This window comes from Cucurbitaria berberidis (assembly GCF_010015615.1).
Source record: "Cucurbitaria berberidis CBS 394.84 unplaced genomic scaffold K460scaffold_7, whole genome shotgun sequence".
NCBI classification, from domain to species: domain Eukaryota; kingdom Fungi; phylum Ascomycota; class Dothideomycetes; order Pleosporales; family Cucurbitariaceae; genus Cucurbitaria; species Cucurbitaria berberidis.
In genome coordinates, this window is record NW_024468941.1 from 1184357 (window position 1) to 1208804 (window position 24448).

Genomic DNA, 24448 nt, shown 5'->3' on the forward strand with positions numbered 1-24448 from the left:
GGGGGGGACACGGTAGTCCCCAACAACACTGCCGAAAAGGTTTGGATTACCTTCTAACCTTACGCGGCGTAAAAAAAAAAGCAGGCAAACAAGAGCATGCCGGAATTCCTTCTCGACCATTCGCGGTGCATTGACCGCTGGCTGCGCTAGCCGCTCACCGTCATTCTACCACACGACCGTGACCCGGGGTAGCATGCCACCGGGTTTGGTTGCATACTTCTCAGGAAGGCTAGAAGCTGCAAGTACGAGCGTCGATCGGATATCATGCCATGCTAACGAAGCTACCAGCTGCCTCCAGTCAAGTAGGCTATGCTGGCACCGGACAATTGGATTCCCAACGCACCAAATGTGTGCATGAATATCGTAAAGTGTGAAGAATACAGACATTCAAAACCAGTACGACTCAACCATTACGGTGATGATGTTCACATCAGCAAAGTCGGCTGCGATGATGGCCATTGCGTAATGACCACCAATAGCTTTTGATGACCCCTGGAGAACTGTTGCCTTCCGGTGAGCCTGAAAAGGGCCAGCGTCATTTACAATGGTACAAGGAAATGATGTGGCGCTGGATTATCCCGCGAGGATCACCGCCAGTAGCGAGGGTCTCCTCGTTTCAGAACAAACGCATATGACCAAAGGTACTGATCATCATGGATAGGCTGGAATACGAAACCGGAAAGAGAACCAACTGCAGAAGCCGTCATGACGGTGGGTGGAAAACCCACACTCGCTTGATGAATCCATTTCCCAAGGCTTGTCGTTACCAACCGTGCGTCTGCCACCCTACCACTCTAGATTTGTACTAATGGCAGCTATTCAAATTAGAGGAATAATACTTCACGAGGCTACAGTTTGGCAGCGGACATTCTCGTAGGAACAATTTGGTGCACTGTCCCTGGTCCGAGAGCGGTGTGTGCTTAGTTCGCAGGGCGGCCGCCCGCATCCAGGCAATTCAGCAGGCACCCAAGCTATTATTTGATGACCGGAACGTGCCTGGGTATGTCTAAACAAGGGCGTCTCCCCAATCATTAACAAGGCTGTAGTTTTCCCCTCGTCTGTTTAGAGATTTCCATTTGTGTTTGTCCTTCGGCTGGCAAAATCATTTCCATCTTTACATACATTCAGTGGCTACCTTGTTCTGAGATAATTGTTACTGCAAATAAGCAGAGAGTGAAGGTTGTATGCCTCAATACTTCAATTACAGCCAGCTTCAAACCCTTCAACTTCGCCAGCTACCATCCGCTACTTAAACAGCTTACAACAGCCGCAGATGGATGAACTATACCGAACGCAAGCAGATTTGTGGGCCCAATCGCTCGTCGACGAAATGAACGAGGCCTATCCGCTTTCATCGGACCTACCGCGCTGCCGCTACAATTTTCCCTGCTCAACAAGGAACCACTTGTATGCCGTATACACCCAACCAAGTCGCTCGCCAATTGCACCAACGATACCCACGCACTGTGCCGTAAAGCTACGTTCTTGAAATGGCGGTTCCGATATAACTGGATGGGGTTTGGAATGGCTGGAAAGCTTGATATAACGGCACCTTGGGGACACGTCGCAATGCTGCACTGATAGACAAATGATGAGGTCCTTGTAGTCGCATTATACCAAGGGTAATGTTTGCACTTGAGAAGTTCATCATGAGCGCTGCCTCGCTAAAACATTGGTGTAAATTTCGGACACTGAGTCGCATGTGCATGGTAGTCATGCTTTGAAACCAAGGAGTCAAGGCGAATGTACGTATAAACTACAATGCGCTTACAGCTAGGTACTAGGGGACTTTGGGTCTACTTTGAAAGAATCTGTATTGTAAGGGCAACGCTACGCTTCAAGCACTTCACACACAACTGTTACTCTCAAAGTCCGAAGTCCTGGTAATAAATGATTATAAAATAATTTTTGGGTGCCATTAGGGCCTATGACCTAGTACCGGACTGATGAGAGACCTTTCACCCGTTCTGAGCCCTCCAATATGCAAATCCAATTTTCCACCTTGTACGACCCGGGTTCATGTGAGCACCATATTGTTCTGGAACACCCAAACTGTGCCAGCGCAGTCATGCTCGACGCGCAGTGCCCACGTAAGCTAACGAGCATATCTTGTTCTAGGCCGGAAGCTTGGTTGAACTGCTCTTCCATTAGCGAAGCAAGAGTAATGCGCATGTTATGCTCACCATATCAGCCCGTGACCACTTGAATGCCGTGGGCACTCGTAGTAGTCGCAGTGATGGGGGCACTAGCAGTAGTTGGAGCGACGGGGGCAGTCATAGTAGTTTGAATGACTGCCGCATTTGGAGTCCTAACACCTTCATCTGGTAGGATAGCTGTAGATTGTGGGTAAGCTGATTAAATCATATATAGGTCAGAAAATGAACATACGTATAGAAGACGGCCCGGAGGTCATGATAAGGGTTATATAACCGGGCATGCTGAGTCTACTGCTGGAAGAATGTCCACAGAGGTACAGAAAGACGGGGTCTTGAAATACCACCCTCAAATTTGTATCAATGGGCAGTGAATATTAACATGTCGGCACTCGCTTGTTGTGGGAGGCTGTCTTCGGGGCTTTCCCACCAATGCGGTTGGTGGCATCTCGACGCGTCGACGGGGAATTGACAGCGGTGCCGGTAGCGAACAGAACCAGGGCCTGTAGCTTGGTGCGAGACAGCTAGCATGTTGAGAACGTAGCTCACGTTCATCCCTGGAGAGCGCAGCATATGGTACAGCTTGGCCAGGGCGCCGAGAAGTGGGTCGCCTACTGCAGCGTCGAGCTCTTTTGGTAAGCGTATTATATCATATTGTAGGCGAAGTTCTCTGCCCAGAATCAAACTCAGGGTCAAGCCGCTGTTGATGAGCATAGTATTCATGTGGACTAAGGACAAGTATAAGGACAGTCGGGTGGCGCGTCCAAGACTGATCTGTTGTGGCGGATCTCCCACTCAGAGTACATGGAACCCTGTCACACTGAGTTACCTAACGCTCGTGTATCGAGATGGTCAAGCTCTTGAGGCAACTGGTTGGGCATACAATTTCGAGGTGACAGCCGTAGAAGAACAAGGATCTACCCCAGCTCGGCATCTGGGAGCCAAACCTCTCAATTAACTTGCTAAAATACGAAAAGAGTGTGCAGTGGTGTGTTATTAAGGAAAGATAAACGGTGTGAAATAAGGGGGCGGGATTGACATCCACAACCCCTCACCGCATACGGTTAAGACGCGCACGCACCTAGGAGGCAGCTTCGACCTGTCTGCCTAGCCCTCGTCAGCCTTCCTCCACTCCATAGCACCCTTAGAGGCAGACACAGTTGTCGTTGGTCGAACTGAGGAAAACAACTGCCACGGCATAGAAAGCTGCTGTCGCCCCAAATACTTCTCCGCGAGAAGGATCACCAGCCATCAACTTCACGCACAGCGCAAAAACGGTGCCCGTTACGCCAACGATCGCAATACGAATCTTAAGAGGATGGACAACTGCCAGAACGAAGACGGTAATTAACAGCAAGGTCGAGGCGAGAAGACAGCTGACGGTATCCATGACGCTTATGATGCGGTCAAGTCGCATGTCGGTCTGGAGACGAGGATCAGAACTCTTTGTACGACCGGTACATCTCCGAAGGCGAGCAAGAACATGTGCCTCGATCCATTTACTTGAGTATATGAATCGCATCGTAAGAAAGTCTTTTCGTGGTATTGCTCTCCAAGCGCAGGTGTCATTCCGCTCCGTCGCACCTTGATACGTCGCTGCGCGCTCTCCAGTAGGCACGAAGGTATCGTTCTCAAATATGGGCCTGGATCCAGGCGGCTTGAACTCGGTCAGGGAACTTGTATTGTACGCGTCTTGGTGCGGAAGATTCATGATCTGCTCACTCTGGCACAGCGTCTGACCTGGCACAGCGTCTGACCTGGCATGTTGTCACCTTCAGAACATTTGTCGCCCTGCAAACGGACATACCATAATTCAGCAAGCTCTTATTGTACTCCCTCCATGCATCCCACAGCTTGTCATATGTCTCATCACCCTTGGGACATTTCTCTTTCACGATTCTTAACGGGCAGTCCAACACGGTTTTACCACCCAGATCTGGGAAACGTCCAAGCTGATCGTTCAGGCTTGTCAAGCATTCTAGGAACTCGCTGGTGTCATCGTGTAACTTCTTAGCCCAAAACTGACCAAAACGTCGGAACAGGCCCAATTCGGGATACACGGCAATGCTCTTGTACAATGCACTGTATCCCTGGGGTTCACGGTTGGTCTCCATTTAGAGTGTGACGTAGGCTGCTGCCCAGGTGATTACGAATATGCTAATCCTATTTAGGTATCCCGAAGAACGTGAAAGAAGAAACGAATACTAGCGCAAGTTCAGAAGAATACAGTGGTAGAGGAGTCAAAAAGTGTTTACAAAGAAGAAGAAAGGCTCTGGCATTTATTCTGTATTTGCGGTACACCCTCCAGGTCCTACCACAGCCGCTGGCGCTGGCATGGCTTGACCTTTCCCCCACCAGCGTCAGCGCTCAAGGATAGCTCATCGAGTGGCCGACCAACATACTATCTTTGGGTTCAAGAATGGGGCTATTGGACAGGAGGCTATGATGCGAAGCGTCAACAGCGTTGGCGTTATTCCAGGCCATTATCAAGACATCAACCTGCTCTCCTCTCCTAAAACGGAGAGCAACAATTGCTTCCTCTATACTAGGGTAGGCGACAAGGAAAGATGCTGTAAAACTGAGAGTGGCAATTTTCCGATCCATTCTGCCACGAACTCTAGGTACTGCGAAGTAGTCTCGCTATCTGGATGACTAGATATGGTAGCTGCCCCAACACACCGAACAACATGCGGGCTTGTTGCGGCACAGCAATATTGCCTCCTCAGATCTCCTTTTGTTCAGCAGCGCATACGTGGTCGACTGGATTTAATGGGAATATGGGATGCTGGGGTCCAATAGCCACCCTCTCAACCCCGCAACTTAATCTCGGTCCGCGCCAGGTGCCGTACGGTCCGTTGCTGGTGATAGCCGATCACTTCGGGATATGCACCAGCCTTACTGCACTCAAATGTGGTGCTGCTAATGGTGTGAAGCACAGCAGTACGATTAGCTGCAGCCATGCACTGAACTATGGGGCCACGCCCCTGAAACAACTAAGTATAAGCCTCCGTAGTCCACCATCCTGCGAACTACCACCAAGCGCGCGTTTCCACGTATGCCCAATCTGACATGCATAGACATTCTTTGCAGGATGTTAAGACGTATCGCGGACTGGCTAAGGCTAAAGGCTACAACAAAACGCCGTTGGATGAATCTAGCGCAACACACCCTCTTCAAGCGATCAGGTTGTCTCAAAAGACCACCAAGACTGTATCATCGACTTAGGAAAGCCTTGTGCTTATGATCCGTATGGTACCGCTGGATCTAAGCTGCATGAATTGGTAATATCCTGTAGCACGGATACAGCTGGCTCTTGGTCTTACGTACATGTCTTGCCTGAAGCGCTTTGCTAATATCCAATTCCGCACACATTGTCTTACCACACCAGCGTTTGCTAGCGCTGCTTAATTTATCGCAAGGTCCAAACCTTGCATCAGCCAGTCTTTCCTCTCTGTTGTTTCTCCATTATACAGAGATAACAGACTGGCGATAGCTCAGCAGGTCGTCCTTGGGACGTAAGCGCTTCTTAAAACTATTTTCTATTTCATTGGACAGAGATGATAGCAGTGGCTCTACCGTAGTTTGTCTCCACAAACCTTCATGTGCTTACCGGATGCTTCCACCAAGCAGCGACCTCTTCATATAGTGATCCTACGTGAATTTCTTAGACAGTGTTAGCTTTCTTGACGTGGAAGATTCTATAATTGTGTTCATATCCGAATAATTATAACTGCTTCACAAATCAGAACTAAAGATACCCGACACTGTCTTATCCTCCAGTATTCCTTGCGATAAATAGGTGAAACAATAATTTTACTTAAGAGGATTTTTAAAGCGCCTACGCCCTAATTAAGCTATTGCTAGTTTTATAAAAGTACTTTAAATGCAGAAATATTTATAATTATATTAATTTTTTTAAAATAAGTTAAAATAGTTACTAATTATAGTTTTAAACTTTATTATTATTTTTTTATAGTACTAAATATTAATTTTTAATTTTTTATAATTACTAATAAGTTTAATATAAAATTTAATTATATAAAGAATTATTTGCTTTTTAAGCCTATATAAAGCTGCTTTATAATTTTTAGCTTTTATTTACTGCACTTTTAATATATAATAGCAAAAATAATTTTTTTTTTTTTTTTGCTTATTTTAGTATTAATTTTTTAAACTTACTTTAGCTAAAATTTTAAAAACTTTTTTTTAATAACTTTATTATAAAAAAAGCCTAATAGTTTAAAAAAATAAAAAAAAATATAGCTTTAGTATAGCTTGCTTTTTTTTATTAAAATTATATAATAAGTAAAAAACTTTTATTTTTTTATACTTATTTACTAATAATAAAAGCTATGCTAAGTATTAAGTTTACTAAAGTAGCTAAAATAACTATTTTTTACTAGCTATTTTAAAAACTAGTTACTAAAATTAAAACTATAAAAAACTATAATTATATAAATTTTTTTAAAAATTTTAAAAAAATATTAAAAGTATAATTATATAGGCTATATAGGCTATAAGCGCTAAAGCAATAGTAAAAGTCTAATTAAGTAAAAAATTAAATTGCAGTATTTAATAGACAAAAATTTTAAATAAATTATAAGCTAAAAGTTTAAAAATAGTATTTAGTTAAATATAAAAGTAAAAATTAAGTAATTAAAGTATTATTTTTATTAAAATAGGCTAGTTAGGAAACTATAGTTAAGAGCTGTAGACTACCCTAGGCGGAAGAAATTGAACGCGTATATTGAGGAGACTTTGAGAACTTTGAGAAATGATTTTACTTAACATTAAAACTCTACCCGGAATGGTGATGCTGTGGCGGAGGCTTTTATAGATGATTGAGCATTGGACAGTATCACACTTCTATACGTGATTTTGTATTAAAGGCTACGCGAGCAGAAGTATAAGATATGGCAGTGCACGCTAAGTGTGAGAACTCGAAATAGACACCGAGGAGTTTATCGACTGACTACCACAACGAGATCTAAGAATGGAATAAAAAGCAGGAATGGCCATTCTGTTATTCCGATACTTGGCGGCCTCGCATAGCTTCTTCCCAATGTCAGAGGCGGAGAGGCGGAGGCCATCTTATAAGGGTGTTCAACATCAGTTATCTCGCTGTAAGATATGCGAATCAGAGATCGCAGAAATCGCGAATCTTGCTCTCATGTGTGTTAAGCTACTGACAAAAACCGATATACCAACCTCGGGCAAGAGGAATTTTCATCTTGTTATACGCCAATAGCTAGCGAATCATAGTACCCTAATTGTTCTTGTGTAGCGCTGGTGCGACGGAAGAAACGAAAAACTCAGGGGCACCTACCAAACTCAATTCCAACCTCACTTGCTCCTCTTCACATACACTGTTCTACATTCCTATTCCGCTTGCTAACATTCGCGTATTCGACCTCCAACCTCCGCCCTGCAAGCGCTTGCACTCTCAGGTCTACTGAGTTGATGTGCTTTGATGGCGAGTAGTGGCATTCGGGGCTTGTGGAGGACGGGTAGCTGGCGAGTGATCAGTATTTGCATATTTCATCTAGCTTTGACTTGTTCAGGGACCTCTAAGCGCTGTCCAAAACTCGTGCAAACTCGCGGTAGCGGCAATCATTTCTCTACTCGTTTCTGTGAACGTCATGCCCTGTTGGAGACTGAGGTTCCTCTGCGCCTTAACACAGCCAAAGGGATCGACTTTATCTTGGGGGTCGCAAGGATCTTTGACCACCTATCGCAGCCATCCATCAGCTAGTAGCTGGCAACACCCTCGAGACCTTCCAACTGGATATGTTCCGCATATAACTCCTCCCGGGCGCTACAGCTCCCAGCATACGTTGACGTGCATAACGTGCTACATGGGGCTGTTGTGGTTGGGTTATTGGGATGGTTCTGTGGTCGGCTTCTCTAATGCCAACGTGGATTTCAACCACTGAACTTGCACCCAATCGCCCTTGGAGCTCCGACTGCAGCTACATCGGCGTCTGCCCCCGCACTTGAGGAGAGATGACCGAATTAGCAAACACCTAGGCATCGAAAATCCACAAAAGATAGCCTCGCAGTAAGCGCGAGCCACACAGTCACCACTCGTGTGACGAACCAGGATTTTACTATTCCCGTCTGTTTCAAGTCATACACATTCGCTCTCTGCTCTCAAGTCAGCTCATGGATCAATAAATCCATCGACATCCAAGGTGGAGATGGTCACCTACCCACAGTTCGTTCGATAGTGTATATAGCCTGCCGGGACACGCACTGCACGACCAAAACCATCGAAAGATTGCTTGTCTCAATCAGTTCAGACCATTGCCCCCAAAGTACGCCGCCACAAAGCTGTCGCATCCTCAGAAACCACGCTTATCCACAGCAGCGCGATCAATTTCCTGCAACTCTTTCCTCTCCTATTTATCTAGCGAAGTTACCGAGGTTGCCCATTGAAACCATCGTCTTCTGCTCCCATATTTACAAGCATAGCTCTTCAAGTCTTGTTGTCTCTACCCACAACGCGCCCATCGGCTTGCACATCCCCGGCCCAATGGCGACCAATTACCCGACATCCTCGGTACATCAGGCCCCGACCAACGTGGGCAACCATGCAGAGCTGCACGTCGAGGGATACCCGAAACTTGCTTTCTTTTTCTCACAATGTGCCAGATACCTGCATCTTCGAAGATTTTCCGCGATCGCAGTTCGCCTCCTGCTTTACCGTCAGCACGAGCTAATTGCGCTAGAAGAGAATCTCATTGAGCTAGAAGCACGAGATTTCAACAGTGGCGATGACCGCCGACGTCTCTCCTCGGTGAACTTTGCTCATCTCAAAGCGGAGCCTTCAACACCATCTGGCCTCGAACAACGGCAACTGTATGAAACGCTCAAACTCGAGATGAAGGAGTATGGTGAGTAGGAAACGAAGCAATCTGTTGTCATACCTGGACTGAAGATAGTTAGAAGAAGCCATCATTCGATTTAATCGTCTCGGCAGTAAAGGGTACGACGTAGCAGGGCTCCGTACCGTTCAAGCGTTCCAAGATAAAAGAAATATGCCCCTTTTTGGACTTGATGCTTCAGTTTGGGGGTCTTTGTGCGATCCAGAAAGCCACGCCTTCGACATCATCCAGGTTGTGGAACAGTCAAACCCTAGTGCAATAGGACGCTTCTTCAGAGACAAGATCCTGCTGTGGGCACCGCGGCTTCCGGAATGGCTTTGGATACTCTTCTTCTGGTCTAAGAAGCGCCCGGACGCGTTTCACCAGTACAGGTTCAGTGGTCGTGCATTCGAAGTTGCATCATTGGCACTAGGAAATATCGCAACTTCCCTCCTCGTTTATGCCGCGGTGACATCGCTATACTTCGCCAATGCTGGGAAAGTGGTGAGTGTCGTGGGGGTCGTGGTCATCGCTGTTGTTATCACTGCCTGCAGCCTAGTATTCCGCAACCAGCAATTCATCTCAATGCTGGCAACGTAAGTTTCATAAGAAAGTACTGGAGAAATATTCACTAACGAGTAAGGGTATGTGCGGTATTGGTCGCGCTCCTTCTGAACGATGGCAATCAATGCTTGCAGCCACCTCCTCGTAGCTAAGTGCCCCGTTCACACAGACTAGCTTGCGCTCTCGTCCGCGCAATTGTCGGAAGACGATGCTACAACATGCGAATTCAGGATTCAGTTTAGAAGTATCATGGAGGTTGCCATGCGCGGTTGAGAAGAAGATTGGGGTAAGTGACGTCCCGTAGAACCTATCATCATAACACTCATACTAATCTTACTTTACATTAAGGCAAAATAACAACAAGGCAACTGGAAAAGAAGCATGGGCCAACTAAGAATGCACTAAAGCAGCTCGGCAGCGTGTGGCCTCGCATAATCACAACCGTAACCACAGTTGGAATTTTACTTCTGCGCACGAAAGAACGAGAAAAGTTCAAGATGAAGAGATGGTTCATCCCTTGCAATGCGAGCCATTGATAGTCAATTGACTTTTATCAGCACCACCATCCTGTGACCACGCCTGGACATGTCTCCGTATAGTCACCGGATGTCGGTGTGGTCTTTCTAGCACACGATACTGGTTGGAGGGCATCATAAGTTGGACAAGGGTCTGCAACCTAGCAAAGCTAGACTTGGTCTGAGTATCACACGATCTTCAAGCGACCTTCTCAAGTAAAGCGCGACGACTACAGTAACGATGGCTCTTAAGCCCCTTACAACGTCTACAGCCTGCGATACAGCATGGAGGGCTTTCTCAATAGTAGCTCTATTCACTGAGAGCCCCCGTCTCAATGTTTCAGCCTGCGCAACAAGCCACCTCCTACGACCATGGGTCAGATGGCGCTATGACTGTACTAGAAAGGTGTGCAGTCGGTGAAGTGACAGCTCGATTTGAACATCACAGCAAGTCGTCGCTACATGGAGTATAAAAGCGGTCATCAGCGCCTGGTGCATCCGACCTCCTGCACTTTTCACCTCACACTCTTCACAACAACGGGCCCAGGGAATTGAAGATTCCTCGACACAAATTGTTCGACATGAGCAACAAGATACAGCCACATGATTGTCTGGTGGCGTACGATACTCGGGAGATGAAAGGTACGATCTTACGACTTGGAGTTTATCTCAATAAGATGTAATTTATTAACCTCCTTCAGCTTTATGTAAAGATCCGGTACACATCGCCAGGGTTACACGCCAAGCGGCGATGATACAGGAAGCCCGCAGAGCTGCCTCCATATATAATCGTCGCTCGCCAACCGACACACAACAAACAGGAGCGCCATCCGCTTCTGCTTAAACAAGCCATCATCGACAAGGGCATCAGTTGACTCCAATCACCCCTCCTTGAGCGCCTCACTCTCTTGCTGCAGCCCAACGCGCATTCTAGACCCCGCCACGTCTTTGTGCTACCCTACCCTCGAGTCAGGCTTGACCGGTAAAGAGAAAGGGCCGTGTGAGCGGAAGGGAAGAAACATGTTGGGGTGGACGTGCCCTGGGGTAATGATGCAGTAGCTGCACCACGGTTGGCAACCACCTGCAGGGGCTCAAGGCCTTGCTGTTGTCGGATCCAATCATCCACGAAGTCATCGATTTGTGTTCATCCTAGCAATACTCTTATCATAATTCAGTCGTTTCATAATGTTTCCCATTAAAGTCGGCTTATTGCGCGTCTGTATCTCCTCGTTCGCCTGATAGGCCTTGTTGTTGTAGGCCTCCCGTGTGTTGCTCGTCCTGCAAGCGCTATGGGCGCTGTCGCGTCTGTCCAAACCAGCTCATTTTGGTCTTCCGAGATGAGACAAGAGAGGAAGGATTCTGGTATGGCTTCACAACTCGGTGCATAGTCCATGCACAGATCGGCAAGGGCCGTTACCGTTTCTAAAGAGCCGCGTCCTAGCTCCTGCTGGCTAATACAGGTGTGTGCCATGACGGATGGACATTCTGCCACTGCCTCCTCCACACTATCCATATAGACTTGTCAATTCCCATCGTTCGGTTTGATGCCAGCGGCAAACAGGTTACATCCAGGCCCACCGGAAACGCCATCTCAAGACCTTGACGCGGCATATCGCGACGCCACGCTCGGTCCCCAGGATGGTAGCCAGACAACCATATCCAATCTACCAGAGTGCTGGGTTCTTCGAAGAGAGCGCGTTTTGACGCGATGAAGGCCTCGAAGTCCTGAGAAAACTCAGACCGAACATTGCCCTCCATCCGAAATCACCGTAGCACGACTTCCTCGCAGCAATCTTTGTACTTTACCTTGAGAATCGTACACCTGGTACACTCGCAATTTAGCACGTCACCCACAATCCAAAAATCTCCGAAGATGCATCTTAGGAAGCTAATACTTATTGCTAGATTGACCCGCTGGTCTTCGAGCTATTAGACTATTAGCGACTGTTTTCTCCTCCGCTAAAGAGATCGCGGAGATTTAGGCTCCGCCAGCCAACGAAAGCGCTCCGACCCCTTCCCTCTACTGCAGTTCGATTCACCGCGTACCACTGTCTACACTACCGAGGCCGTATGCCAATGATATGTGCGCGCCCCCCTCCCTCGAGCTTCCAGATTCGCACCAACGCACCGCGCTGCAGCCCTAGCTGTTTGATCGATCGCTTATAAACATCTCCCGGGATATACCACGCTCCTGGAGAGGTTAAATCAACCACTCGCCTGTTATACAGGTGTAATTGTGGTGCTGGCGCATTAGATAATCTCGAAAAGCTACCATTGCGCTCGCAGTCGCTTCAGGTTGAGCAAACTAGTGCGCAAAAGCTCTACTCTCGAAAAGCGGTGCAAATGAGGTTGCTCATTCTTTCATACCCCGAATCGAACAGGCGTTCGGCTCCAATGCACCCGGCGCTTTTCGTTCAGGATAAGCAATCGAATGATTCTCTAGTTGAGACCGCCAGTTGGGATCCTTTCAACTCTGCACGTGCGATTGTACAAGCCTACTTGCTGGATCTTCCACATACACTTCAGGGCTCATGCGCACAAATGAAGCCCTGGATATAACTGGGGAGTGTACGTATACCTAGCTGAAGCGACAGCTCTGATTTGAAGTCTGCGTAGAAGCTTCTTCGCCGGAGCAATTCATCTCCAACGAGGAGAGCTTATGCCCAAGGTAGCACACATATTGCGCGCGCCCACAACAGCAGAGTAGTACATCAATCTGAAGCAATGAGCACGTACTCAGTTGCCCGCAATTTGAAGTGCATGCACAACACGAAGACAGAGGCTATATAGCTGCTGAGCCGTGATGGTTTCCGGCCAACCTCCATGCACCATTGCAAAATAGCACGCTAGTGGAGCTAAAGCATGTCGCTAGGGCAATGAATCAACCTGCTCATCGCGAATCAAATACGTGTGAGTCTGTACGCAAGACGAACCTCCCGTTGTTCTGCGAGTGATACTGGGTTCTCGAAGCGTTCCAGCACCCAACCTCCAACGATCACCGCCTGCCATGTATCGGCCAATCAACCACTCATTTTAATAAGGTTTGAAACGCTGCATGTTATTCAATAGTCATTGGCTTACCGGGACCCGCGTGTTCTCCGCTATACCCATCGCGATTAAGTTGGTCCTGGCGACTGCAGCACGGATCTCAAGACTAGCCTCATTTACGCATCAGCAATTAGGTATTGTTGGGTGGCAGTCGAAGCTTCTGGCACCTTCTTACATTCTTTTCTGCGGTCAGATCGACCTTTGAGGTTATTGCTTTCACACCCTCTTCTTGTCCATTACACGCGTTGATATGATCATCATGCAGCCTGTACTGGTTGAAATATCCTCAATACACTTCCATTTACTTATTAAAACCTCAGGAAGCTAGCGAAATGATAATCAAATGGGCAGGTTGATTCCTTCTTCCAGACGTGGAGCGATCTTGCGATGTACTAACGGTAACTTCTATGACTGTATGGAACACCGCGGTAATCATCTTTAGCTGCATCAAGTACGTCACACTAACAATTATTAGGAGTTTTGTACGAGGCTATCGATGAGATTCATCAAGTCTCTACAAGGCATACCTTCTTCCATCGCTCTACATTAAGCTACCTCCTACTCGAAGCCCACCTACGCGATACGGTACGACCCACTAGCTCTCTTCGTGAACGCGATTCGTAAACTAAAATCAAACGACACCCGATATTATCCTAGCGGTGCGCTACGGTTAGCTTTAGAGCGTGTTCGGCAACGACTGAATTTGGAACGTGTCACGCCGTGTCCAGGGACATATCCATGAAGAGCAACGGTTCGTTAGAGCGGCTTGTCCTACTTTGATCACTACACCGCCACAGTAGTATCTAGTTAGAAAGGATGGTTGCCTCACCAGGCATAAGTGGACAGAAGCACGATCGGGGTATAATGGATGAGATGGGTAGCTTTGTTGGAAAGAGTCGAGCACTTTCGTTGCAGTAAAGGACTTCTGGATATTTCAACATGCTATCTTGGAAGGTAAAGAATATATGGGTGCTCTCGCAGCCATTATCCTTGTACGACAGTTTGTTCGATAATACAGATCAAGCCCACAGTTATGGAACACCAATCCAATGTTTCACTTGTGTTGTGTAGTAACGAGCTGTTTGATCAAGCTGGTGTATCGCGCTTGCAGTTGCTATGTGCTCAAGGCTGTAGACGATGAAGTGTGTACTTGCAAAAGCCAGGGGAAAAGAGGGTGGCAAGAGAATACATTCTATATACGGTGTAGGGTTTTTTGCTGCTCCAGTATCGATCGTGGATTGCTACCGTGATTGTGAGAACAGTGCGGTTACGCGGGTAAGGCCGGCCTTGAGGAGTGTTGTTGGGCTTTTGTGAAGGCGATGTTGGTAATAGGATTGATCCGCTATGTTCGGGGTCTGCGTTGCAGCACTCTTCTGCTCATTGTGACCGGCTCTTTTCTCGGTCTGGTTGCTTTCTCCATCGCTTCCTTCGCTCCTGTCTTGACACCCGCCATGCGTATCCTGCGCAGTATTCGTGTTCTGAGCAGGGCCCGTCGGCATTGAAGATGCTCGTCGTTCCACTAAGTGACCATATATCGTTAACATCTTGCAATAACTTCGTCAGGAGGAGTCTTACCGTCATTCTTCCATCCTCTTCGTGTGGGGATAGTGGGCTCCCGAGGAGGCATCGCGTGTGGGGAGTCTAGGGGCATGCAGAGATTCGTTTTAAAGGTATCTTTGGCCGAAATAGGCACGAAGCACCAAGAAGATGATATGTATCCGTGAGAGGAGAGAGTCCAGCACAGCAAATGCGTGATTGAAGTGCGGTGGGACTTCCTAAGCGATTGTGGCGTACTTGGGGAGTAGCGGCGACTCGAAACAATAACATACCCCAGCCTCACGCGTCTACCCTAATACAGTGGACCTGATGGCGGCTTGGTTTGTTGGCTTGAGCCGCCTCAGATTTCAATTCGAAAAAGCTACTCATGCTTAAATTCGTCCTGATATATCTTTTTGTGGCGCTTGAGATGTACGGAGCTGTGTAAGGAGCTGTGTTGAAAGCTGTGTTTGAAGCTTGGGCGGCCACTGGCCAGTGCCTCGAAGACAAGGTCGATGTGCAGTCTTGATTCAGTACCGCAGAACATCCTATAAGCATTGAGAGTCAGAGTTCTGTGCTTAATCCGTCCAATTTGCATCCCAGGGGTTGTGAGAAGGCCAGTTCCAGCGAGCACTACCCAAAGGAAGTGCGTATGCAAAGTGTCGGTGCACACGTAACGATTTCTGGAGTGAGGGCCTAAAACAAGGATTATCGGTGTTTCTAAAACAGTCTATTGTATGCTATGATGGTTTAGTATGGGAAACCACGCGACGCCTTAGATTAAGGTTTCAACGCTCGCTTAATCAACCACAGGCCAGAGGCGGTGAAGATAAGGTCTGTTCAACCTCTACACTACCATCACAACTTACTGACGCACATTTTGCACGCTCGTCGTGCCTAAGAACACCACCATTGCCTGGAAGTACCTGTCTCGCGGTCAGTAACCTTTTCGTCAAGATATAAGGCCATCTCGGTAGTCTTACGCTGTAATGAGCATGTATAGCGGGACTGAGCGTGAGCCCATGAATTGGGCTGATGTGGCAAACAGCTGACCAAACAGAGCCATAACCAAGATTCGTAACTTTGGTTGCTGAATGCTGTCCAGAGTAGCAATCGGAGCGACCAGAAACAGAATTGCCATGACGCTTACAAAGGCCCTTGCGATGGCTGAAATCGTTCTGGCGTTGACGGCCTCGATGTCATCGCCCTCAGCCGGACGCATTTTTCCATACAGCAACTTGTGCCAGAATCTTTGGAAGCGTGTGCCGATATAATCGACAAAGGGATTCATTAGCCAGTCGACTATGAAGTTTGCTATGGGTTCAAGTTCTTCGTCGTCCAACGTAGTCAGGTCGGAGGGCACAAGCTCGTTCTCTTGGCCATAGATCGACATCAGCTCTCCGTTCGCAGCCCTTGTACCGCCCTTACCACTTCCACTATTGGAGCGATACTTTCGCATGTATTCCTTCGAGGGCGAATCGGATAGGGCCATTTGACGGGCAGCTCTGAAAGCGCGTTCTTCCAACTTTGTCAGCCATAGTTTGAATTTATAGGTTTAGTAACAGGTATGTACCATGGCGGAAAATATCCCCCATCCATTTGTTCATCACCTTCTTATATGCTTTCTCTTTTCTTCTCTCATCTAATATTCCTCTTCCCACTTGCGCATTTTCCCGGATGAATAACTCAGCAGCACGTTGGCTTTGATTAACCTCACTTTCGATATACGCTATAATGGTGGACCATCCTCTTCCGTACCTTTGACATATGCCGGCTTGTGGTTTGTCAGCGATTATATCAAAGAGTTGGCTGTGCTCGAACAAGCACGTGATGCGTTCCTGCACGGTGGGCCCGCTGAAGTCGTGAGTGAGGTTACGATTGGTTGTCATGTCGAGTATTCCAGGTGCGGTATGGGAACAAGCGTAAAAAGAGTTGAAAGTTATGTGGTGAAGAGTAGGCAATTGAAGTCCGGGACGTTCACCATCCTTATATCCACAGGCTCGTTGTCGAACATATGGCGCAGCAGGGCATGAGGGACGATGCGAATAAGCTCGAACTGTTGCACCGACTCTCGGTCCAAGAGCCTCAACTACTTTACGTTGTCAAAAAGGCAGAAGAGGGTGTATGGATCGCCATACTCTGAAGTTCGGTAGGCCAATGACAGTGTCCACCTTCATTTACTCCTTTCACCGCTTGCGGCCGTCTTTAAGACCGTCCATAGAGTATCTGTGGACACACATGAGGGCCTCCATGACTCCTCACCGGATACGCCCCTTCTCTCTCCAGCACGCTAAGATTAGGTCGACTACAAGCTCACACTGGAAAGATGGCTGCATCTAAGACTGTCCATGCAGCGAAAATAGACGCCACGTTGGCTTGTTCGTACTATGAACAAGGCCGTGCTGCAGTAGCCCGAAAGTCCAGGGTCCGTAAGGTGGTGTGCCGGCCTGCATGATGATGCGCTATGGTCTTCACGAGAAGAAGGTCCTCATCCCTCAGGCATAGCGATGGTTCGGCCAATTCCCGTCACTTTGAAGCCTAACAGTTGGTACAATGGTTTTCCGGATGATCCGGAGATGGATGAAAAGAAGTCGAGTATGAGGAGAGGCAGCGCTCAACCCCGAGGTTCGTGCTGATCAAGAAGCGAGTCGACGGGGAAGCCGCCAATTTCTTCGACCCCGCTGCATCACATCATTACCGCAATTTACGTTTCCACAACGAAACTCGTTTCAACGACCACCGGCAGTACGGCGACGGGATTAGGACCCAGGAGCTTGATGAGCCACCCCCAGGGAGCATTCGCAGATCTTCTGGCATTAACAAGATGAAATCACTCAATTCATGGACGACACGTCTGTTCGCTCGCGGGTCGATGTGCCACCGGCGCGCTGGCGCCCTTTCGCGCTATCAGATGACTCTACCGCGCACAAGCGCATGCTGTGCGACAGAGTTGATACGATGAGATGTGGACGAGCCATCAGTTGATATGCTGTAAGAACCTAAGGCAAACGCCTCGGTCGCTCATCATGTCGTAAGTAACAGGGGTGAGATTGCTGCGCCCAGCTCAAACCCTACATCTACACAGCCATTTTGATTGCGGGTCAACTCCTACAGCTAGGGAAAGGATTTGTTCGGGCCTTGGCTAGACAGCGAAGACATACACTCGATCAACGCTTCCAATGATAGTGCAAGTCAACACTCCTCATTGTTCATCGTTGAGCCTCATTTTGTTCATGTTGGCACTGTCAGATTGGCCAACTTTTCAATCCACACCGCTCCCTTCTTGGTATGACCTCAGCCTTATCACTATTCCCACATTGGATTCGATCCTTACTATGAGGTCTCCATACATGTGTCCAACTCAGTGGTTTGATGTTGACCGGTGAAGGGAATACATATGAGGCACTTGGAAAATGGATACTATTCTTACAGCCGAGGTGATTGATGCGATTATTTCGGATGTGGACTCCGCGACCCACAGTCGCTACAATGCCTTGTTGCAACCCGCTACTCGAAAGCGTTGAATTTATTCCAAGGCAGGTAGTCTTATTAGCAATTTCGACTGCTCGTAGCTAGCCCTGCAATGTGCAAACCCGTCTGACTGAAAGCCTAGGAAAACGCAATGCGTTCAAATTGATGATCACGGAAGATCTCCGCCGGGACATGTCGGCTTTCTATGTGGTAGTCACAGATGCGTAGTAAGCAAAGCCGTCGGCTCAGACACACCTATCATGGAAGACCGCAGAGTAATCACAAATGCTATGCTCAAAATTATATCCACAGACGGACAATGGCCCCAAAAAGTGCTCAGGGGGTAGGCACTTCCTACTGTTTGTTATTTTACGCCTTGCAACAAGTTAGTTGATGGAAATTGCAAGATTTTGGTTATCATGTACCTCGAAACATGCTATTCTAAGATATAACCCCTAAACAAATAACGTTCCGCTACCCGTTGGACCTTTGATCCAGGTCGAATTATCGTCTACCTACAATAGCATCCTTGTTTCGGATTTTATAAGTCGAAACACTAACCCTTTCCTAGATCCTAGAGGTGCCTTATAGTTTACAGCCCCGCCCTAACTAACTCACTAGCAGTAATTTTTACTAGGATGCTTTTAACACATGGCAGGGCATTTTTTTACTTGTATTCCTCTCTATCCAGATTCAGTCGGAAGTCTACCGTACATCAATATAATGATTACGTTCCGAGATGAGTAAGTTAAGAACTATGTCAGATCTATCTAGAGGTTTAAGCGTAGGTTCCGGCTTCCAACAATTCAGCTTAACACCGTTTCACGGGTATTCGGCGCTGTATCAAAGACAACTAATCTAATCTACAGAGGCTACTTTTCCTAGCAATGTAGTACGGAGTGGTTCTATAGTGACTAGAACAAGCTTGTCGATAAACTACTCGATCATGAAAAGAATGGGAAACAACAGTCTCAATCTCCACCTCCAACCCCTCCTTCTCAACTATACTTCTTATGTCCTTGACCACTTCCACCCTAGCCTTCTCTCCCATATAATCCAAATCCCTGAGTACCACCAGCCTCAAATTCGTCAACGTACGCATCTCTGTGAAGGTCATGTGCCTTGAGCACAACGCATATCGGCGCCTGTTGTCGATATAATTTAGCTTAACTACCTCCAACATGCTCCGCTGCTCCACCGTCAAGCTCTCCATCAGCAAGTGGAAATCGCCCGGCCTTGTTGAGCCGAACGAGTTGAACTTGAATACAAAGTATTTTCCCATTTCAAAGCAGATCTGCCGACAGACGAGCGGAAGATATAGGGCCATAATTTGCTCGATGGGCTCCAGCTTCCAGGGGAATTGGTGGTTCGGGCGGCCCATGCAGACAAATCCTTCGGGGCGGGTGGGCATGGCGTAGATCTCGTGATTGCCGAGGGCGCAATGGTAGATAATATTGCGCACTTCGCCGGGGAGGCGGAGGAAGGGAGAATCGAGTTGGTTTTGCTCGGTGATGGCCTCGAGTTCGGCATTGGTCTTCCGCGGCGCCGTTGTCTTGTTTTCAGCCACTGCTTCTGGAAGCGTCGCAGCTACTGGTGGTTTTGTTATGGTGGCGGACTCTTCTCCACAAGGTTCTGGCTCTCTTGATCTGGCTTCCACGCACTGGCTGATGGAAGACATGCTGCTAGTTGAGCTGGTGTGTACTCTTGTGTGTACGAAGCCGAAAGCTTTTCAAACATTCGCAAACTTGAAAGCCGCAGGTCAATGAGCGTCCTTGCTATGATGATAAGCGGGAATCCAAGACTGTTGCCTGTAGCATAGCCGAGTCATTGGCGGCATGGGGAAGCGACAAAACTGATTCAAATCGTCTTGAATACCCAACTTCAATCATCATAAGATTCAATCAATGCTCTCACTGTATATGCCTAGTAGTATACCCAAATTCGTTGCATCATCTCATTCATAGGTGTACATGCCACTACTCAATTCATCACCAAACCACCACTAGACTATACATACTCCAACCCCTCAAAATTTCCTCATAACATCATTAACCAGATCCGCCCCAAACGTCGCTCCAGCTCCATACACTGCAGCATTTCCAAACTTGGAACCTAGCTTCTTCGCCCAGTCATGGTGCTGCACATAACAAAATCAGCAAATCAGCATCCACATATCAAGTAAACCAAAGACTGGGGTTGAGGGGGAGCTTTGACTTGACGTACCTTGGGATGATCAGGATGTGCAGGATTATTAGGATCCTGCGCCTGCTGTGCAACTAGACTAGGATTGAACTGATTGGCCCCTGACACGTATCTTGGGTCAACGTAGGGCGATGGCTGGCCGTTTGGTTGCTAGTATTGTATCAGCATTTTCATTTCTAGATTAAAAAAGAGCTCACATACCGGGAGTTGCGCCGCAATCGACTGCAGTTGTGGAGGAGAGAGGACACCTGCTGCGGCGAGGTACTCGAGTTCAGTTCGGAGGGTTCCAAGCGAGCGGTTGATTTGCGCTGGGTCTGGCATTTTATCGTAGGATTATGGTGAGTGAAGTTTGTTGGGATGAGGTTGCCAAGTTTGTTGTATACTTGGCGAAAGCTTGAGGAAGCAGAAGAGAATGATAATAGTGTGGAGTAGGCACGATGTGCTATGACGTCAACGAAACTAGACCGTTGAACAGGATTGAAAATTCGTGAGCGGGAGCTAAGTAGCCGCACAATTCTGGCGAGTCTCTCTACTCAGAGACCTACATGTCGTTATGGCTCAATGTATCCTGTAATACAGTTCAGTCGGGTGTCAATGTTGACTTATAGTTTTTATCAAAAGAAAGTTGCAATCCTAGTTCTTGCATTGGAATTACTAACGCCATGGGATTTGCCCGCTAGCCGTGAATGACCGAAATGCTCTTCATCCCCACCAGTTCAATAATGCAGGGTACTCAATGTCTGAATCGGTTGATCAGGTATAATCCAAACCCAGCAAACCCCTTCTCCGCAGCAGGCTGCACATTATGCTGTGTCGCTGCAGCCCGAAACCCCGCTGGAGTAAGAACCTGCTGGACATCAGTCTACGATGTCGCAGCGGCTTTCCTCGCATCCTCCTCTTTCCGCATATCCTCTAAGAACTTCTCCCACGTCTCGATTGTGCCTTGGAAGAAGTCGACGTGCGCGTCCGCTAGATCACCCAACGTATCTTTAAACTCGATAGCCTTGATGCGCTCAAAGTCGACAACTTCCTTCACTGTGTGCTCATCGAAGGCCTCACTTGCTTTCTTTGACTGCTCCACTTCACTCGTTAGACGTTCAATTTCGACTTCAAGTTTCCGGACTCGCTGGCGGCGCGCTTGCTCGTGGTCTATGCCCCTGAAATCTTCGACTTTGGAGCGTAGGAAGTTCGATGCGCCGATGCCGGAGCCGTGCTGGCTAGCCAGGGAATCACGGTCTGCGGCAGATTTGGCTAGGTATTCGCTTAGCCCCTCAAAGTCGAGTTGCTTGGCTTCTCTTGTGCGGAGGAGGTTCTTGAGGGCTTGGATATAGGCGTCCATGTCCCGCAAACTGGTTAGGTAGTTCTGATCCGTATGGTCGCGAATGGACTTGAAGCCTTGTGATGTGGTGGTGACCGAAGCGGCGAAGGAGGTAAGAGTACCTTCGACAGCATATTCCATAGTTGTTAGCTTCTGGCACTGGGTTGCTAGCTCGGCATAGTCCGTCTCCAGATCGCCTTGCCGCCTGGCGACTTTGACAGTGACCTTCTCAACGTTGTTCAAATCCTCGCTAAGCTTGCTAGCCTTGTCGCTGACTTCGATGAAGCGCTTATCTGGCTTGTGTATCTTGGTAAAGGTATTGACAAAGGTGTCTGCGATAGCATCGACAAAGCCACTACTGCCCTGCTCGGACCCGCTTGCTGCTCTTGATGATCTGCCCTTCATGTGCTGATTCCAATCTGGGCTCTCTAAGAAGTTGATGACGAGCATGGCCCTCCGCAATACAGGATGTAGGGCCATTCGCTTCAGGAAACGATGCAACGAGTGTGCGCGCCGTTGGGTAAAGTCCGGCCCAAACCGGTCCCCACGCACATACTCCATCTTGTGCTTGTCGGGCAGCGGCGGGACGGCGCATTGCGGGTACTCTTTTGATAGCTGTTTCCAGAGGAAGACGAAGTCTGTGAAGCGGCGGCGGACGGAGAATTCGGGCTTTTGGAACGACTGGAAGTCGGACTAGACGAAGCAGGTGAACATTCAGGGTTCACAACCAAGCAGGGGGGCTGTAGACAGGTGTACCAACCTTTGTAGTGACTTGGTAAGACACATATTGGTTCTGTGTGCCTGCCAGCTCCTTCTGTGGGCTGCCTACGAACGTCTCCAGGCGGCCTTCACTGAAGTCTGCAGCCATTGCGCGTCTCCGAATAGCCAAGGGATCGCCGTTGAAACACAGGTAGTCTTCTTCAAGTTCCTCCCTGTCACTGATTCTGTCGAATTCGGAGTCCTCGAGTAAGTCTTCAAATGGTGGCTCAGGGCTTGATGTTGCCGATGTTGTGGATAGAGGAGTGACGTCGAGGTCGCCAGGGCTGGAGCTCGGGCTTTCCGCGGGGCGCTCAGCCGGCGCGTTGCAGCGGATCCTCTCGAACATGGCTTCGTAGTCTTCAACGCTTCGTCGGAAGGGATGAGTGCCAAATAGAGTGGGCATGGTCAAGGCGAGTGTGGATTCAGCTTGGATAGATATATTAGTAGTGGCTAAGGATAACCCTGAGCACTATATACCAAAGTCGGTCAAATATCTACAGTGAATGAGGATGGCAACTACCGCCAGCTAGGAAAACAAACACGCTGGGCAACGCACGGTGTGTCTTCCCCCAATAAGTACCAAAGCCCAGACCGCCCTTATGGTTGCTAGAAACATCATGTCTAGCTAGAAATACAAGGGCACAAGACAAGACCTAGTACAAGACGCTTGCAGATGGTCATATGAAACCAAGCTCGGAGCATCAGTTCTCGACGTTGCCGAATCGCTTACCGAACTCCTTGAAAAGCTGGGGAGAAATCTCGTCGCTGCTGTTTCCATTCACCGTCCATAGGACGCCCAGCCTGTCGTAGTGCTCAAGTAAAGGCTCGTTGTTCTCCTTGAAGCTTTTCAGTCGCGCCTTCCACACTTCTGGGTCGTCATCAGGCCGTCGTGTAAGCGGCTCGCCCGTGACATCATCCTTGCCGTCGACTTTGGGCGCATTGAACGTCGTGTTGTAGACTCGTCCTGAGGGCCCATGCACCCAGCGGTTGCATATGCGATCGATGATGATATCACTGGGCGTGTTGAGATTGACCACCATGTTGATGGGAACAATGTCGTCGAGTTGGATTGCTTGCGTCGCAGTTCGTGGGAAGCCGTCTAGGATAAAGGACGCAGAGGGCTGGTCCGAGTATGTGTATCTGGGTGTTCGCAGTGCGGAAGGGATGATGACCGAGTCGACAGCGTCCTCTGCCATGTCCACTGAGCTGCTGGAGCAGTAGACAGCGTATGGTCGCAGTCCACTGTCGCGTATCCACCCGCGTGTCGTGAGCTCGTTGACGATGAGTCGCAATATCATGCCATCCGGTACCAATGCGCCAGACTTCATCTTGGACTCGGCTTGAATACCTAGCGATGGTCAGCCTTTTCACGGGTGCGAGAGCACGACTGGCCTACCTAGAGGCGTCCGTTCTCTAACATTCATCCTCAGCAAGTCACCTGAACTGATGGACGAGAGCTCTGGGAACTTCTTCATCAAGCGCTCGGTCTGCGTGCCCTTGCCGACGCCTGGTGCGCCGACCAGGATTATCCTCGCCGCTCTTGACAAACATGAGGGCGTCATTTAATGCGATATCTTCTTCGGTTATTTCGGTATGGCTAGGTAGGTTGCAGGCCAAGTATACAGCTCGACAAATCGGTGGAATGGAAGCTCAAAGGCTTCTACGGAAGTCGATATCCCTAGAAAAGGTCCATGTTGAACGATAGGCGTGAGGAAAAGAAGTAATATTACAAGTCCGCAAAGTACAGGAGAAAGGGAGTCCAACGTCGACTCGAACCTCGGATGGTAAGAAGCCAGAGAGCAACTGACGTAGGGGGGAGAGAGAGGGGGGCGGATTGCTGCTTTCACACACGATTTCCCACGGGTTCCCCAACTTTCGGACTTGCCTCGGCGCTCACTGGCTTGCCCTCCTCCACGCACCCTCACGACTAATCAAGTTGATGAATGATGAGCCTACTGCCTGTAGCTCCTCCGGCACCTGCGCCTGCAGCTTATACTCTTGTGCCGGGTTTCTCCTCTA

At 48.4% G+C, this 24448-nt stretch overlaps 8 protein-coding genes across 8 annotated transcripts; 1 reads left to right on the top strand and 7 right to left on the bottom strand.

Moving 5' to 3' along the window:
- Window positions 1–1880: 1880 nt before the first annotated feature.
- K460DRAFT_371723 (uncharacterized protein) lies at window positions 1881–2833 on the bottom strand. Its single transcript, XM_040934402.1, has 3 exons — window positions 2389–2833; window positions 2184–2333; window positions 1881–2136 (listed from the first exon to the last, which is right to left on the bottom strand). The coding sequence occupies exons 1-2, from the start codon at window positions 2435–2437 to the stop codon at window positions 2188–2190; spliced, it is 195 nt and encodes a 64-aa protein (XP_040783094.1). The 5' UTR covers window positions 2438–2833; the 3' UTR covers window positions 1881–2136; window positions 2184–2187.
- A 425-nt stretch (window positions 2834–3258) lies between these two features.
- On the bottom strand, window positions 3259–4267 carry K460DRAFT_421471 (uncharacterized protein; the record flags this gene model as incomplete). Its single annotated transcript, XM_040938143.1, has 2 exons — window positions 3259–3905; window positions 3961–4267. The coding sequence occupies 2 exons, from the start codon at window positions 4265–4267 to the stop codon at window positions 3298–3300; spliced, it is 915 nt and encodes a 304-aa protein (XP_040783095.1). The 3' UTR covers window positions 3259–3297.
- Window positions 4268–8685: 4418 nt separating this feature from the next.
- K460DRAFT_421472 (uncharacterized protein) lies at window positions 8686–9853 on the top strand (the record flags this gene model as incomplete). Its single annotated transcript, XM_040938144.1, has 3 exons — window positions 8686–9046; window positions 9099–9520; window positions 9755–9853. 3 exons carry the CDS (start codon window positions 8686–8688, stop codon window positions 9851–9853), a joined length of 882 nt encoding a protein of 293 aa, XP_040783096.1.
- Window positions 9854–15544: 5691 nt separating this feature from the next.
- On the bottom strand, window positions 15545–16568 carry K460DRAFT_411117 (uncharacterized protein; the record flags this gene model as incomplete). Its single annotated transcript, XM_040937457.1, has 3 exons — window positions 15545–15605; window positions 15663–16197; window positions 16253–16568. The coding sequence occupies 3 exons, from the start codon at window positions 16566–16568 to the stop codon at window positions 15545–15547; spliced, it is 912 nt and encodes a 303-aa protein (XP_040783097.1).
- Window positions 16569–18829: 2261 nt separating this feature from the next.
- Window positions 18830–19828, bottom strand: K460DRAFT_399453 (uncharacterized protein; the record flags this gene model as incomplete). The annotated part of the gene is made up of 2 exons (XM_040936239.1): window positions 18830–19295; window positions 19325–19828. 2 exons carry the CDS (start codon window positions 19826–19828, stop codon window positions 19185–19187), a joined length of 615 nt encoding a protein of 204 aa, XP_040783098.1. The 3' UTR covers window positions 18830–19184.
- Window positions 19829–20022: 194 nt separating this feature from the next.
- K460DRAFT_371734 (uncharacterized protein) lies at window positions 20023–20738 on the bottom strand. Its single transcript, XM_040934403.1, has 3 exons — window positions 20554–20738; window positions 20374–20502; window positions 20023–20287 (listed from the first exon to the last, which is right to left on the bottom strand). The coding sequence occupies exons 1-3, from the start codon at window positions 20671–20673 to the stop codon at window positions 20177–20179; spliced, it is 360 nt and encodes a 119-aa protein (XP_040783099.1). The 5' UTR covers window positions 20674–20738; the 3' UTR covers window positions 20023–20176.
- Window positions 20739–21214: 476 nt separating this feature from the next.
- Window positions 21215–22775, bottom strand: K460DRAFT_381313 (uncharacterized protein; the record flags this gene model as incomplete). Its single annotated transcript, XM_040935341.1, has 2 exons — window positions 21215–22363; window positions 22431–22775. 2 exons carry the CDS (start codon window positions 22773–22775, stop codon window positions 21215–21217), a joined length of 1494 nt encoding a protein of 497 aa, XP_040783100.1.
- K460DRAFT_349091 (adenylate kinase-like protein) lies at window positions 22701–24438 on the bottom strand. Its single transcript, XM_040931411.1, has 2 exons — window positions 23826–24438; window positions 22701–23777 (listed from the first exon to the last, which is right to left on the bottom strand). Exons 1-2 carry the CDS (start codon window positions 23989–23991, stop codon window positions 23131–23133), a joined length of 813 nt encoding a protein of 270 aa, XP_040783101.1. The 5' UTR covers window positions 23992–24438; the 3' UTR covers window positions 22701–23130.
- Between the last annotated feature and the right edge of the window lie 10 nt (window positions 24439–24448).